General features: G+C 42.1%; 1 protein-coding gene across 1 annotated transcript in view; it reads right to left on the bottom strand.

The window, feature by feature from the left end:
• Window positions 1-1,765: 1,765 nt before the first annotated feature.
• Window positions 1,766-14,583, bottom strand: part of LOC131104778 (protein bicaudal D homolog 2-like) — a 32,444-nt gene continuing 19,626 nt past the window's right edge. The window contains exons 3-10 of the mRNA XM_058052292.1: window positions 13,055-13,207; window positions 12,745-12,959; window positions 12,421-12,652; window positions 11,100-11,357; window positions 10,825-11,028; window positions 10,186-10,734; window positions 8,898-9,049; window positions 1,766-6,029 (exon numbers count right to left, since the gene is read on the bottom strand). Of these exons, the coding sequence (XP_057908275.1) occupies window positions 5,675-6,029; window positions 8,898-9,049; window positions 10,186-10,734; window positions 10,825-11,028; window positions 11,100-11,357; window positions 12,421-12,652; window positions 12,745-12,959; window positions 13,055-13,207 (2,118 nt within the window). The 3' untranslated portion in view covers window positions 1,766-5,674. The remainder of the gene's footprint in view (window positions 6,030-8,897; window positions 9,050-10,185; window positions 10,735-10,824; window positions 11,029-11,099; window positions 11,358-12,420; window positions 12,653-12,744; window positions 12,960-13,054; window positions 13,208-14,583) is intronic.

Here is a 14,583-nt window from a genome sequence, read left to right on the forward strand (position 1 = left end):
TAAGATGGAGGCACACAGTTGTTAGGCAATTAAGCCGGTGTGAAAATCGACACAGATAAGTGTGACTTGATACCTGCTTGTTCTATGACACATCTCTGAGTGGAGGTTCGGTCACAACCCAGACGCCATTGTTTCTCTTTTGGAAGTGAAAAAAAAACCCAAAAAGCCACATCCTGATTGAATCAACACCTCATTTAGCACTACAACAGGAGCAATATTAGGCACACCTCCACAGTCTAATGAATTGGGTCAATGGGCAAATCAGCATTAGTAGTCCACCCTATTCGCCCTGATAATATCTGTAAGTACAGTATGTGATAATATAGCATTAATATAGCATTGCAATCATTTATAAAGATGCTGTCAGTGACATGACTGAACAGTATATTTGAAAAGGTTTGTTATGGAATGTCTTCAAGTGGAAATATGTTAATTGCAGATACAAGTCAAGTGAGTATTGAGTGTTAAATCCCATCACGAGGCTAACATCACATCCCACCGGTCATGCATTTGTTGTCACCATCAACGGTCTTATCCCTGCTCCAGTGGAGCTCCTCTGGAAATGTTCATGCGCATGTGTGAGGTTGTACTAAGGAGCTCCGCGTGAGTCTTGTGTGTTTGTATCTTCTTTCAAAGCAGCTGATCGTGGCTCACTGCCCCTTCAGGCTCCCACATTGAACCCATCACATGGTTAAAAGCACATAAAGGGGACTCTTTGTAGGCAAGTACAGCACATACTCTCAAAAAGGCCTCAAAAGCAACTTCACTGAATAGCGGCACCCAGTGGTCGTTTTTCAGTATGCATACAGTAAATATTTTTGGAGCAATGGGAGTAGTCCCACTGACCCACATTACGTTTGCTACAACGGTGACCTCATGTCGTCTAGTACAATGATTTTCAACCACTCTGCCGCGAGGAATTATCAAATATCATAAACAAAAATTAATTTTCTGCAAATATGATGACATTGTCGAGTGTCCGTGGTGTAAAGACTGGCAGAGCAATGTAATATTCGTCCGTGTGGCAACACGTAGCTGATTGCCTCGTTCCTCCAATAGACTTAGTGATGCACGTGAGGTGGTTAGTGTTTTTTTCCAATAAAAAAACGTGCAGTGGCTCAAATGTTGAAAAACACTGGTCTAATGCCTTATCACAGTGAAACACATAAGCTTACAGTGTGTGTCAGTCATTAATAACTGGCAAGCATGTGTTGAAAAATATACATTCCAAACAATAACAAAGTATGTCTTGCAGTTTGGAGTTCACAGTTGGAGCCTGTCCCAGTTTTAGGGTCTGTTAGTCGATGCGAATGGGACCCAGTATCACTCCCGCAGCTATGTGAAACACTACAGTACATTTGTTCAAACAAAAATACGAGTATATGATTTGTACTAATTGTCAACTATACTGAGTTGAACAGAACTCAACAACAGCTGCATGAAGTTATGCAGAATGCCTGCCTCTAGGGCTTGGACAGGAAGTGTTGAGTCCACCAAAGGTCACAGGAAACTCACTGGGATGAATGCGTGGGCGTATCTCTTGAGGGTGGCGAGGAAGGCGGGAAGCAGGAGAGAAATGGAGGAAAGGCGAGAAGGGGAGAAGATTGTGGGAGTGTTTCAGTGCATTGTGTGAAATGTGATCCTTGAAGCCCTCCACAGCTGGGAAGGTCTCCCGTGCGCGGGGTCCGTCTGGGAACGCTCAAGCTGCTGCTGTGGGGGAGCTATGCACACACATACACAAAACAAACCCAACGCAGACACAATCTGCAACTTAAGTCACGTTTATTGATTTTAGTCAGCATGACTACCTTTACACAGTTCAGCCCACACCCTTACTGGAAAACAAACCAAAACGCTTTTTCACGGGATTAGTTTCAGCAGTATTTCATTTCACTTCATTTCAATCAAAATTTATTTCCAACACCCTAAAAAGTTCACCTGTTTGTTTTCACTGCTGTGTAAAGGTCCCATATCTGAGAAACATGCATATGACATTTAGCTGTAATCCATATTACTAATCATAATGCACATTATTGATAAGAATACAGTACTGCATGACAAGTCAAATAAATACCAACGAACAGGTGAAGTAGTTATTTCATATAAAGATATCAAACTCTCATTATGGATCAATACTGAAACACAATATAACAGTATAAAGTTTGCACAGCTAGTTTAATTATCACAATGCTGTCGCTTCCAGCAAACAGAAAACATCTTTTTCTCTTGAACAGTATCAGAATTGCACTTTTTTTTTTGTGTTAGGATCACTTCCGTATTAGTAACTTTGACGCCTCAACAAACGAGTACTGGCGAGCATGGCACTATTCACGCTTGTTGATGCCAATTTCGTTTTCTGTTTCCTGAAAACAAATTGCTTAAGATGTAAAAAAAACAAAACAAAACTCCAAAATAATAATAATAAAAAAACAGACCAAAAGTAAGATAAAATGCGCTCTCTGCACATTTTTGTTTTTGCAATAATACTATTGATATCTCATGACCATCACCAAACAAAGCCTGTAGTTTCCAACAGCACACCCAGCTACACAAACACACTAAAGATGCTTGGAGCTGTTCGTTCAACAACAGGAGGCCAAAGGGATTTCTTTTGGTTCCCAAAAGTGTGATTAAAAAACACATTTTCTTAATACCCCTGAATTTGATGAGAGGATCACTGACCTGCAGAATTCAAAACAATGCTTGATTTATTGAGCTAATTTCTCACTCAATGCAGAAAGGGGCGGAATTCCCTTTTGCGTTTATTGCTGCTCACAGTCATTTTCAGTCCCAAACCCTCCCCCGGAAAGCCAAAAAAAAAAACATAAAACGCCAGTCTAAAATTCTCCCTTGAAACAATGAAAGGCACTACTGGTCAGAAACAAAGAACTAATCTATGTAAAAAAAAAAACAAAAAAAACAAGCCCCCGGCCAAAAATCTACACCTTTCGCATTGGCCGCTTGTCTGTCCGACCTTAAATGGTGTACCAAGATTTGGCACGATAAACCAAGAGAGAATAAAACAATTCCAATTTGGAATTTAATGGTCGCTTTTTGCAGAGAATTCTGAACATCAGTGATCCCGTTTCAGTGGAACGCCCTCGGTAAGAAGCTAGGAAAAGCCGTATCGCTCAATTTTTCCCAAGACTCAGCTTACCGATTTGGTGGGAGAGCGTTGTCAAGTTTCATTGAGTTAGTTTGAACTATTCCTAGGAATAATAAATACATGAAAAACCCCAGAATTGGATCACCCTGGATTTTTTGTAGAGAACATGGCAGTAGAACGAACATAATGTATAAATATAACAGCACAACATATGATAAAAAAATGACACACTGATGTAAAAACTCTTTAGGATTATGCAGAAATTGTAGATCTGTGGTTTGTGAAGTACATATTTCCTTTGGAGGACACTCATAACTTGGACTATACTGAATATCTCACAAACCATAGTACTACCACATGTTCCTACAGGTTAATATTAGTCTGTTATAATCCTATATTATGAAAGTGCACAGATTAAAAAAAAAAAAAAAAGTAAAGAAAAAAACATTTACATGGAGCAATAAGCCCACCTCCTCTGGTTTCCCATTGGTGGATGGAATCAGTCAATCCAAATCAATGTATCGGCCGTATTGTGTGGAATGTTAACGCCACACAATCTGGAAACTGAACCAGAGAAGATGATGCTTTTTCATACACGTTAATGAGTAATACGTTTAACATGCATGTCGTGAAACGTAAAGGTGAAGTGGTAGGAGGTAGGAGGAGCCTACAAGGTGACACGCTATTATGACACCGCGTAAGCTGGACGCCAATTCTGATGAAGCAAAGGCAGGTATAGGAAATCAAAAAAGGGGAGGTTCTAGTAAAGATCACATCCTGACGCTCAGATTCCACTGAGCCTTTTACAAGAACGTGGAACTCAAACAAGAAAGTCTCCCCCTCGGCTAAACATATTTTTCTTTTCTTCTCCCTCCTCTCCATCAAAGCAAACAGATTGAAACTGAGATATGGGAATTGTCAACTTAAAAGTGACTTTATCTTCTTTTTTTTTTGTTCTCCGTCACCATGCTGTGAGCGGTCGCTAACCAATGCACACTCAAGCAGGGTTGACCACTGACAAGCGCCCCTTCTCTTTGACGTTTAAGAAGCGGAATACTTTACCGGGATCCTGCAAGATCGGTACCTGAACAAGATCGTATTAAGAATATAGAGTTTCCATATATATTGGTAGAAAAAAATTGCAAAGTTTGCTAAATCTTGCAGGAATCCCTCATATCAACCCTGCTTTTTGCATCATAAAGCTAATGTGTCTATGATCCACAAGCAGTACATAAGAGTATTAAACACAAGCCCCCACTTCTATTGGAATTATTTGTCTAACACAAAGCTCCGTGAGGTGATAAAGCTATTCCGGCTACCAAGATTTGCTTTGTCCTCACACGCCAAAAAAAGAAAAACATCAGGTTTAACACACACAGGGGCCAGACGTACACGAGTAAGGACACTATCAGACGCATTTTGGGGATGCTGGCAAAATATGAGAGAGGAGGTTGTCATGGCGACACAGCATCAAGACAACAACTGAAGACAGTAGGGACAAAGATAAGGACGAGGGAAAGTAGGACACAAGGGCAGGGCTTCAGATCGACAGATAAATATATCAAGCGTTTGGGTTATCAGGCACTTTTGCCAAGCAGTTTTGGAGAGTTAATACCCAGGTTTGAATTTTTTAGAATTTGTGCTCTTTTGTAATTAAAAAAAAAAAAGACGCCTTCTTACTCAAAACTATAATGTAGCTCTTCTCACAGTAGTCAATAAATGTATTTCTGCCAGAAGGTAGAACCTGAGGCACCTATGCTGAAGCGCACTTATTTTGGGTTTTGGAGATTTGTCAAATGGTCCGTCTCCCTCCTTATATGGCTCTAATTTAGTGCCCTGTGGTACACCCGACAACAGAAAAGCACTTAAAAAAGCTCCTACAGCTGCAAAGCCATGCGTTTCTATTGCGCCTGAGCCTTTAACTTGAAAGAATAAACAGCTGCGGTCACAGGTGCTCCTTTACAGCCATTATTAAAAAAACACGTTCAGATTTTTTTGTGTCGATGTAACCAGTGCTCCCCCTGACAGGAAGACCAGGTGGAGATTGCATATTTTAGTTCAATCTTCTTGTAAACATGGATCAGCGTTTAGCTGAGTTTGGATTTTTTTGTCGAAAAGGAGCACCCGTGCCATCAGACGGAGCAAAGGATATCACATTTGGACATCATCATCATCCGCTATCATCTCCATCATGTGATACTGTTGCCAAGCAACACAATCAGGAGGCATAGGACCGAAGCACAAAGACCACCTTGCGCTTCATATGTACAGCACACAGACTGCGGAAAGAATAGACAAACCCACAAAGTCCCCTGATGATGGGGCCTAACATCCACATGCCAAGTATGTCTACTACAGTCCAAACGTACTGTACATCCAACCTGTGCTTTCCCAAGCCTTTACACTAGCACACACAAGCAGATGGTTAGTCACACAGTAGTCCCTAGAGGAGCGCAGGCTGGCCAGGGAGCAAAGCGAGCAAGTGGGGCTCTTTTAACACTATAGCAGGAAGGGTCACCCCCCCCTCCCCTCTGTACACAGCAGTCCCATGCGGACTTTGCAGCTACTTCAGTCGCAGTAGATCTTATATTTCTCGCTGCAGAAGACGCTGGGGCCTCCAAGAATGCCACTGGGCATGGCGTTGGTGTGCTCAGCTTGGCCCGAGCCAGCGCAGGTGAGACCCTGACTTACGTTGGCGTTGCTGCTAACGCTGACGGAGGCCTTGACGCGGGTCTTGGAACGAACGCCGCTGCCGGTGCGACGCGTCTGCTCGTGGTCGAACTCCAGGTCCTCCAAGCGCTGTGTCAGGGCAAGCTTCTGCTGGATGGCCATCCTCAGAAGGGAGTTGAGGGTCTTCTTCTCATCCTCTGCTGCAGCCAGCTGTCTCTGCATCTCCTCCAGCTGGGTGACATACTCGTCACAACTACAGGGGGGGAAACAAACTGATTCAATGGGAGCAAAGGGGTAATGCATATTTGACTTCTTATACCTGTACTGAAAAATGCACCCTATTGGCGGACTATATTTTCATTGACCAAAAACAAGACACTCCGCCCACAACGAGAAGGAATGAAAATGAAAAGGTCCTTCATAAAAACACCGATGGCACACAGCAGTCCAAATTACTTCCCAGCAGTGGTCGTTCTGTCACCACCAGGGGGAGCCATTAAGCCATTAGTACATACAACTCTCCTGCATTGTCAGACATGTTTCCCTTTTACTGACTGAAGTATGTACATTTTGATATCTGCAGTGTATCATGGGACTTTTTGTCCATTCTTTAAAGTTACACCTGCCTTCCAAGTCCCAAACCTGTACAACCATAACTTTATTTACCATGCAACTATGGTAAACTACTAGGTTACTATGGTACCGATTATTACCTATTGTATGGTCATATCACCTCGTACTTCGGTACGTGACAAAAAAAAAAAAAAACTTAAACTATATTAGGAAAGCAGGAAGTGAACAAATGTAACAGTTTCTGATTGTAAAAGTACAAGATTGAGGGGTAGGATTTAATAAGCTTTGCTTCTTCCTACTCCTTTTGGACATGTGGAACTGTGAACTGATTATGGGATGCATTCAATTGTAATCTGATGCATGTTCAAATGAAATATTACCATTACCATACTAAAACAGAAAAGAACCCAACTCCCAAACAAGTCACACCAATGTGACGCAGCAGACTGTATGTTTCCAATTAAGAACCAATGACGAACTTCTTAACCATGAGGACAACACTTCAATCAGAACTTAGCTGAAGACACAAAACTAAAGATGTTGTTTACCACGATGTGGCGTAACTCCTCACACCTCATCTTAACTTTTGAAATGGAAGTGAGAACATATTACAGGTCACACTTTACCATACATGTGCAAAAAAAACACACAACAACTATCCCGTGTGACTGCATCTTGTATTATGTATGCTAATGTCATAGTTGTTGTATTTTTATCATTGCTATCTTTTTACTGTTTTCAGTGCTGCTAACCACGTATTAATTACATTTGCACAAAAGGATGCTGTTGTTTTAAACTGAAAAAAAAACAACAACATTGAGATCAATATGTCCTGATGTTTCTGCGGCGTGTGTGTTGCACGTGTTTGAAAGTGTGAATCTGACACACATAACCTTGGCCCCTCCCCTCTTGTGTGCTCAGTTTGATTCCCAATGGGACACACACCCAAACAAAGGGATTAGTGCTGCTTCATTAAAGCTAGCGATGATGTGGTTGGGTGGTGGCAGGAGGAGTTGACCCCAGTTAAGGAGGGGCAGGGGGGAGTGATGGGGTTTTTTTTTCCCGGGAAAAACTGAGTAGTCTATTCTTGGGACAGCCTTTTGTTTGTGACGTAGCATGAGGAACAACGATGGAGGGATGGCTCGCTATCACATTCACATTTTTGACAAACTTTTTCGTATCATGTGACGATCTACTCATTACAACATCCCTCAAGTATTGCTTCAGCTATGCAGACGTGATTCAGGATCACAGGAACACACACACACACACACACAGACAGTCGTGTTGTCTGGAGTTGGATTGGTCACGGTGGGTTAGATTGCCCTCAAAGAGCAGGAGTGGAGGAGGAGGTTTAATTGAATGAGAGCGAGAAGAACAAGGCTGACAAAAGGGGCAGCAGGTCTTGACTGAGGTTGACTAAAATGGAAAGACTGTTCATCAGTGGGAGCCTGTACTGACAACACATCTGAGGAATGTTAAGACGCACGGGGTAACAGGATACCAGAAGCTGCAGCTGCAAAGGCATGTCCAAACACTTGAAACCAAAAATATACACATTTTTTTTCCATTTCTCAAAGATAATTTGTACAATTTCACCCTCGTAATACACCCTGACAAAGTTTACCACATGGTGAAAATAACAACAACGAAGGCCTCTTTCCTTCCTTTTCTTCTCTATGGGGGGGAATTAAAAGGATGTTTGATGGTGAGGAAGTACGGAAGGGGGCGACGGGAACACAATAGAGAGGAGTGTGGGAAACCCCCCAATGTCACCTCACGCTGTATAGGACAGAATTTACATACCAATATAAGCAGCACGTAAACAGAGTATAATTCATGCATAGGAAACAGACCACTGAGAACCAGAGATTAGGGTGGGTTCTTTGGAGACAAAGATTTTGCTAACTTTGGTTCAGAATTCCATAGACATGTCGCTGCCATCTGCCGACAGTCACACCGACAGATAGGAAACTGTAACTAATGAAACTTCATTCTATAATAGTCGAGTTGAGGGTAGACGAGTAGTCTTAAATGTGAAACAGAAAGCTGTCTCAGCATCTGGGTCAGGAAGTGCACACAAGACTCCCCAGTCATCTAAAATCAACTAAAATAGTATAAGTTTAAAGTACTCAGATGTAAAAATGATGTAAATAAACAGAGCAGAAGTACTCAGGGTAGAGTGGGACTAAGAGTAATCCAGACCAAACTGAGGTGGGATTATACACAGAACCTTTGACCGGCTTCTCTTAGGAATCTGAAAAGATTAGTGAGTGCAATGGACCGTCTGAGGCCCTCCTTTCACACACACATACACACACACAGATCAAAAACAAAACATGAATGACATATTGACGATTTCCAGATTAGATACCTTCTGTTCTCCATAGTGCATGTTTACATCATGTATCATCAACAAGCAGCATCCTCCTTAATCACTGATAGCCAGAATAACGTCACAAACAAGGATTACACCTTCATTATATCTCAATTGTGGATGGTTGTTGTACTGAAGCTAATTTTTTTAACAATGATTGTGTCTTATTACCGTGTGGCAAACATGGCTCGGAGGGAGGAAAAGGTGGCTGCGTCTTCCTTCAGGGCTTTCAGCTCATTCCTCAGTTTCATCATGGTCTCAGTCACCATGGCCTTCTCGTTTTCGTACTTGCTCTTCAGGTTGGCCAGAGCAACTTCAGCTGTCTGCGGGTAGCAAAAAAAAAAAAAAATCAGTGTGGTCAGAGTGCTTATACCAGGGGTCTCAAACAGGCGGCCCGCGGGCCAAATGTGGCCCGCAGGACACTAGTTTGAGGCCCCCGCCTTGATATGAAAGTTTAAGTTTGATATGGATGCTGTATGGTATCATGTACCCATAAAAAAGTATTACGTTTGATTAATGTTCATGTTAAAGGTTAAATAACTGTTAATAGTTATCCTCTCTATCCGTGTGGAAGTGGTAAGTTTTTGGCTTTTTAAGTTTTAAAGGAAATAACTTGCAGGCTAGCTCTCTAGCTTGCGAGTTAGCATGTGTCTCAAGACCCTGCAGTTGCGCAATATGTTGTAAATAAAAAGAGTATAAAGGTGACTATAGTCGTGTTTTGTCATGTCTACAGGGCTCTAATAATGCTTTGTTAATTTTAATCTGAAAAAAAAAATTTGTCGACCCACCAACTATATGTGGTTTCTTAAGTTTTTATTATTTGACGTTTTATTATTATTATTATTATATTTATTTATTATTATTACTGATTGATTGATTTTCATTATTCTTGATTTGTTTATTTTCCATCTTATTTTGTGTAGAAAAATAAAAAGTAAGATATTAGAGAACAGTGCATAGCTTTAGCAGAGCTTTTCTTGTAGAAAATCGGAACCAAAACAAAGTTTATTTATTTTTCTGTTTTTAATAAATGCGTGTTTGTTTGTGTTTTGTTTTTTTGGAAAACCTGCTGCGGCCCAGCCTCACCCAGACCCTAGCTCCAGTGGCCCCCAGGTAAATTGAGTTTTAGACCCCTGGCTTATACAGTATACGTGATATTCTGCCGCGTGTAAATGATGAGTGATGCTTTTTTCGGTGGTTTACGAAATAAGGGTATTTGCTTTCTTTGCTGGGACTGAAACACATTAAAAAGGGACAACATGGTGACTTTATATCCAGTTCCAGTTTTCAGTGTAAATGACACCACAAGACTGTTGCCCCTCATCTGCGGTGCATTTTCTCAAACAGCTGAAAAGCCTTGAAATAGCCGTCACCCCTCATGTCCTGTTTCTGTCCTTCAAGGCACACTAACACATGTTTGAGATCTTTTAGTGACTAAAACACAAACAGACTCACTGACCTGCTTGTTGGCCTTGAGGACAGTCCTCAGAGTTGCTATCTGCTCCCTCTTTGTGCTGAGGAGAGACTTGAGTTTGAGGATCTCCTCCATGCAGGCCTCCTTGTCTTTGTCGGCTACGGTGCCGAGCTCCAAAGAGGCGACCCTCTGCCGTGACAACTCGGTGGTACGGTCGACGGCCAACTGCAAGTGCTTGATTTGGTCCCTGATGATGGCGACCAGGTTGTAGATGTTCATGGGCTCGCGGCGGTGGTCAGACACAGGAGAAGGCAACGAGGACCCAGGGGATAGGGTGCCATCGTTCAGCTCGGTCTTCACAGGCTCTGGGAAGAGGCCCTTGGTGAGCAGGATGGGAGAGCGGCGTCCGCGTCCCTCTGGGCTGCTGCGTCCACCTTTACCCTCCTTGTAGAAATCGAGCATGACGCGGTTGGGGGTCTCGTTGTTGCACATGCACACATGGTTGTAGAGGGTCGCTAGTTCTTCGCTGAAGGTGACCAGCTCATCCTGAGCCACACTCAGACTGCCCTGAGATTCACCGGCCACGTCACTCAGCTGACGACAAAGTGACAGAAATGCATTAATGAGAAGAATAAACATCTCCGAAACCTCCAAACAATCAACAGGAAGTCAGTTTTAACACACCTTGCGGAGCTCCTTCTCCAGTTTGACCTTCTCCTCCTTCTCGAGACCGCTCGTCTTCTCCAAGGTGGCCAGTTTCTCTCCAAGTGAAGTGACATCATTCTCCAGCCGTGTTCGCTCCTCTTCATAACGGGACTGACACGCCTGGTATTCTGTCTTTAGAGTCTTCAGTTCCTCCTTCAGCTCCCCAGCTTCTGAAACAGCAACCTAAAAGGACAAAGACGCTAACTAAACCGGGCCTTAAGTTCTTCTGTCTTACCTCTTCACATTCAAGGTACCTTATATTTGCATTCCAGGATCTCCGGTCCATTGATGTCCACCTCATAGTAATCTCCATCTTCATTGCTGTCACGTTCTTTCTCATTGTCCAGGGCAGACTGGCGCTCCTTGCTGGCCTGAAGCTTGCGGATGGTGTTGAGATTCTCCGTCAGGCGGTTTACCTTCTCCTGGTGCTCTGACAGAGCACCGTTCACCTGCTCTAGTTGTTTCTGTGAATCCTGCAAAGTGGATAGCAGGTTGACCTTCTCACGCTCCATCTGGGGGAAAAACACAAAAACACCCCCACGAAAACCCAATTATTATATACAGCATATATATATATAACAGTGTAATTACAATTAAGGTCCCCTAACATTATCGTGAAGTAGTTTGTTTTAATTATAGGATATGTTTGACAAAAGGAGAGGTGGGGAATAAAAACACAGCAAAACAAATAGATTTCTCCTGGTAACCATGGTAACCACTCATAGGCATAGTGTTGGATTCATTTAGTGGCAATGAAGCAGATGGCAGGTCCACTGGTGCCACACCACCCACTGTCTGAACAGTCTGGTGTGTGTGTGTGTGTGTGTGTGAGAGAGAGAGAGAGATTGTGATATAGCTGAACATCACAAACACCAAACAATTCATTTATCCTGGATGGTCAGAACCAGGGATCGACCGATATGGTTTTTTTGGGGCCGATGCCGATACCGATTTTTTTCCATCACCCTCAGCTGATGGCCGATTTTGCTTGGGCCGATATTTGTGGCCGATACTGCTTTTGATTCCTCAATTTACATGAAAAAATGACCATGATAATAAATATTACAGGTCTCATGTTTATTTTTATTTTTATATTTATTTTTATATTTATTTTTATTTTTATTTTTATTTTTATTTTTATTTTTATTTTTATTTTTATTTTTATTTTTATTTTTATTTTTATATTTATATTTATATTTATATTTATATTTATATTTATATTTATATTTATATTTATATTTATTTTTATATTTATTTTTATATTTATTTTTATTTTTATTTTTATTTTTATTTTTATTTTTATTTTTATTTTTTATTTTTTTCAGGTCTCATGTTTAAACAAATATTTATTGAAATGTAAACACTGAACACGGTAGGATTCGGCTTTCTTAAACACACATTTAAACGGCATTATCAACTTTAAAAGGAATAAATATTCAACCATGTGCAAAACATTTCTTTCGTAGTTTAAATTTATCTAGCATCAATGCGATGACTGCTCCTCCGCAGCGTGACGCGCACCCCCCACCCCCAAGCCGGCCGATATATCGGTCGATCCTTAGTCAGAACGCTAACCTGCATCAGCTGCTGCTTGAGCTTCTGGATCTCAGAGATGTTGAGTTCACTGAGCAGGTCGTCCACAAGGCTGGGTGCTGGATGGAACAGCTCTTCCTTCTTGAACATGCGGTTGTCGTCATTGGGTAGCTTTCTGAAGCCATTATCGTATCCGTGCAGAGCGTCGTCATTGTTTGGTTCAGTGGTGGCGTCATCGCAGAACTTAAGTCCGTCCAGAGAGATGCTAAGAGGACTGCGGTGGGGGAAAAAAAAAAAAAACAGTGGCATGAGAACATGGCAATTAGAATTCATTCAGAGAATGGCGTCTTGTTGCGCTTCGCTTACTTGTTGTAGAGCGTGTCTCCGATGTTCATGTAGTGGGACAGCTCCTTCCTCAGGGAGGCTTTCAGCTCACGCTCAGTCTTGATGGTCTCGAGGGCTTCACCCAGCTGACGCTCAGCAATCTCTTTCAGGCGGATGGCATCCTCCAGTTGGCTGTTCAGGAACTGTGTATCTTCTTCCAGACGACGGATTTCATGCTTCAAACCCTCAAACTCCACCTGGGAAATAACCACATGAGAAGTAAGCGAGTAGAAGTTGCAGTGTTGAAACATGAACATGAAAGCCCGAAAAAGTGACGCTTCCTTCTTCTTACCTGGCTCTGTTTTAGCCCCGAGACCTGCTTCTGCAGTGAGATGTTTTCCTCCTCCAGCTCGGTGTAGTCCTGCAGCAAACGAGCCTCCCGGAACTTGTACTCCTTGATGTCATCACGCAACTGATTCCTCTGGAGCTCCACCATCTGGCTGTTCTGTAGCGCCGGGGGCAAAGGAAAGAGGAAGTATTGTCACTAACAATCTTTCTGATCTCGTTTGACTGAGCAAAGGATGAGGATGCTGATTAATTTGATAATGTTGCTCGTGTCAGATTGTCTTGTTAACGGGTCCAAATCTTGAATGGGCCTCCATCTGGTCGTACCTGACATGCGTGCGAGTGAGTGATGATGCGGGGTGCCAGATGTCTTGTAGCTGATGCCACCAAGAGACACTTAAACCTATTTGCAGAGTATTCAGTGGCAAGGCAGCACTCTAATAGTCAGTCACAACTGTAGAGTTCTTGCTGAATTTTAATCAATTCAATGATGTCGTGAAAAAGGAGAGAAATACATTTTGGGTAACACATCCTTGTAAAAGTGCAGCTTCCTGTTTTGTGTGAGAGGAAACCTTGCAAACCTGAATACTAACGTGTCACGAGCGCCACTAAACCATCCCTTGTCTCAAAGTAATGGCCGATATATAAGCTCAGACGTCAAGCCGTCGCTACGTCACTATGAGCTGCTAAAAACAAAACACGTGTGATCAGGTGATGCGAGAAAAGGAGATGTAAAGCACATGTGATCACACACAGCTAACGGTGTCATCGCCTGAGCCATGTTGCGGAGCACGTGGAGCTTTGCGTGTGTGCATGCGTATGTCATTCAGCAAAGCTGGTAGAGATAACCTAATAGCAGAGGCATAATTAGCCTACCCAATCCCTTTACCAGGTGGTCCCTTCCACCCATGTGTCTGCCTTCTAACCAGTGCTGACAAGCTGACCAAATAATAGTGAATAGACGTCCTATTTGATGCAAATATCTGCTAAAATTGGACAGCCCGGTGTCTTCAACGGATTCTCACACATGTACAGGCAAGGTTTATCCAGCGTTTTGGTTGCAATAATACAAGTCGCCTTTTTTGATTCATTGGAGCATCCCTAGAAGAAACATAATGTGTTCATTCCTTTCATGGGGAAGAGTTGCTGCCAGTATCAGAATTAAAGTGCAGGGCAATATTGGTGGAAGAAAGCCTAATTTGAACTATTTATCATCACTCAACACTTTATCATTTCCACTAAAATGGTTTATTTATGAACAAAACAACAAAACATCGCCAACATGCCTCAGGAGATATTCAATCTATGCAGTAATACCACGGAGTGTAATTAGAATGGTTTTGCTTCCAGTGAAGACAACAACACGTTTGATGTCTGCCGCATGAAATGATTAATAACGATGTGCCACAAGAGAGCTACTGCAGATATTTCAAGCGTACTTAATATTTAGGATGGGACTGCACATGTCTAATGACATAAAATTTAACAACTGACAAAAAAAATAAATAAAAATGATTGATGTTTTTATATGTTTAC

This window comes from Doryrhamphus excisus, chromosome 16 (genome assembly GCF_030265055.1).
Source record: "Doryrhamphus excisus isolate RoL2022-K1 chromosome 16, RoL_Dexc_1.0, whole genome shotgun sequence".
NCBI lineage: Eukaryota > Metazoa > Chordata > Actinopteri > Syngnathiformes > Syngnathidae > Doryrhamphus > Doryrhamphus excisus.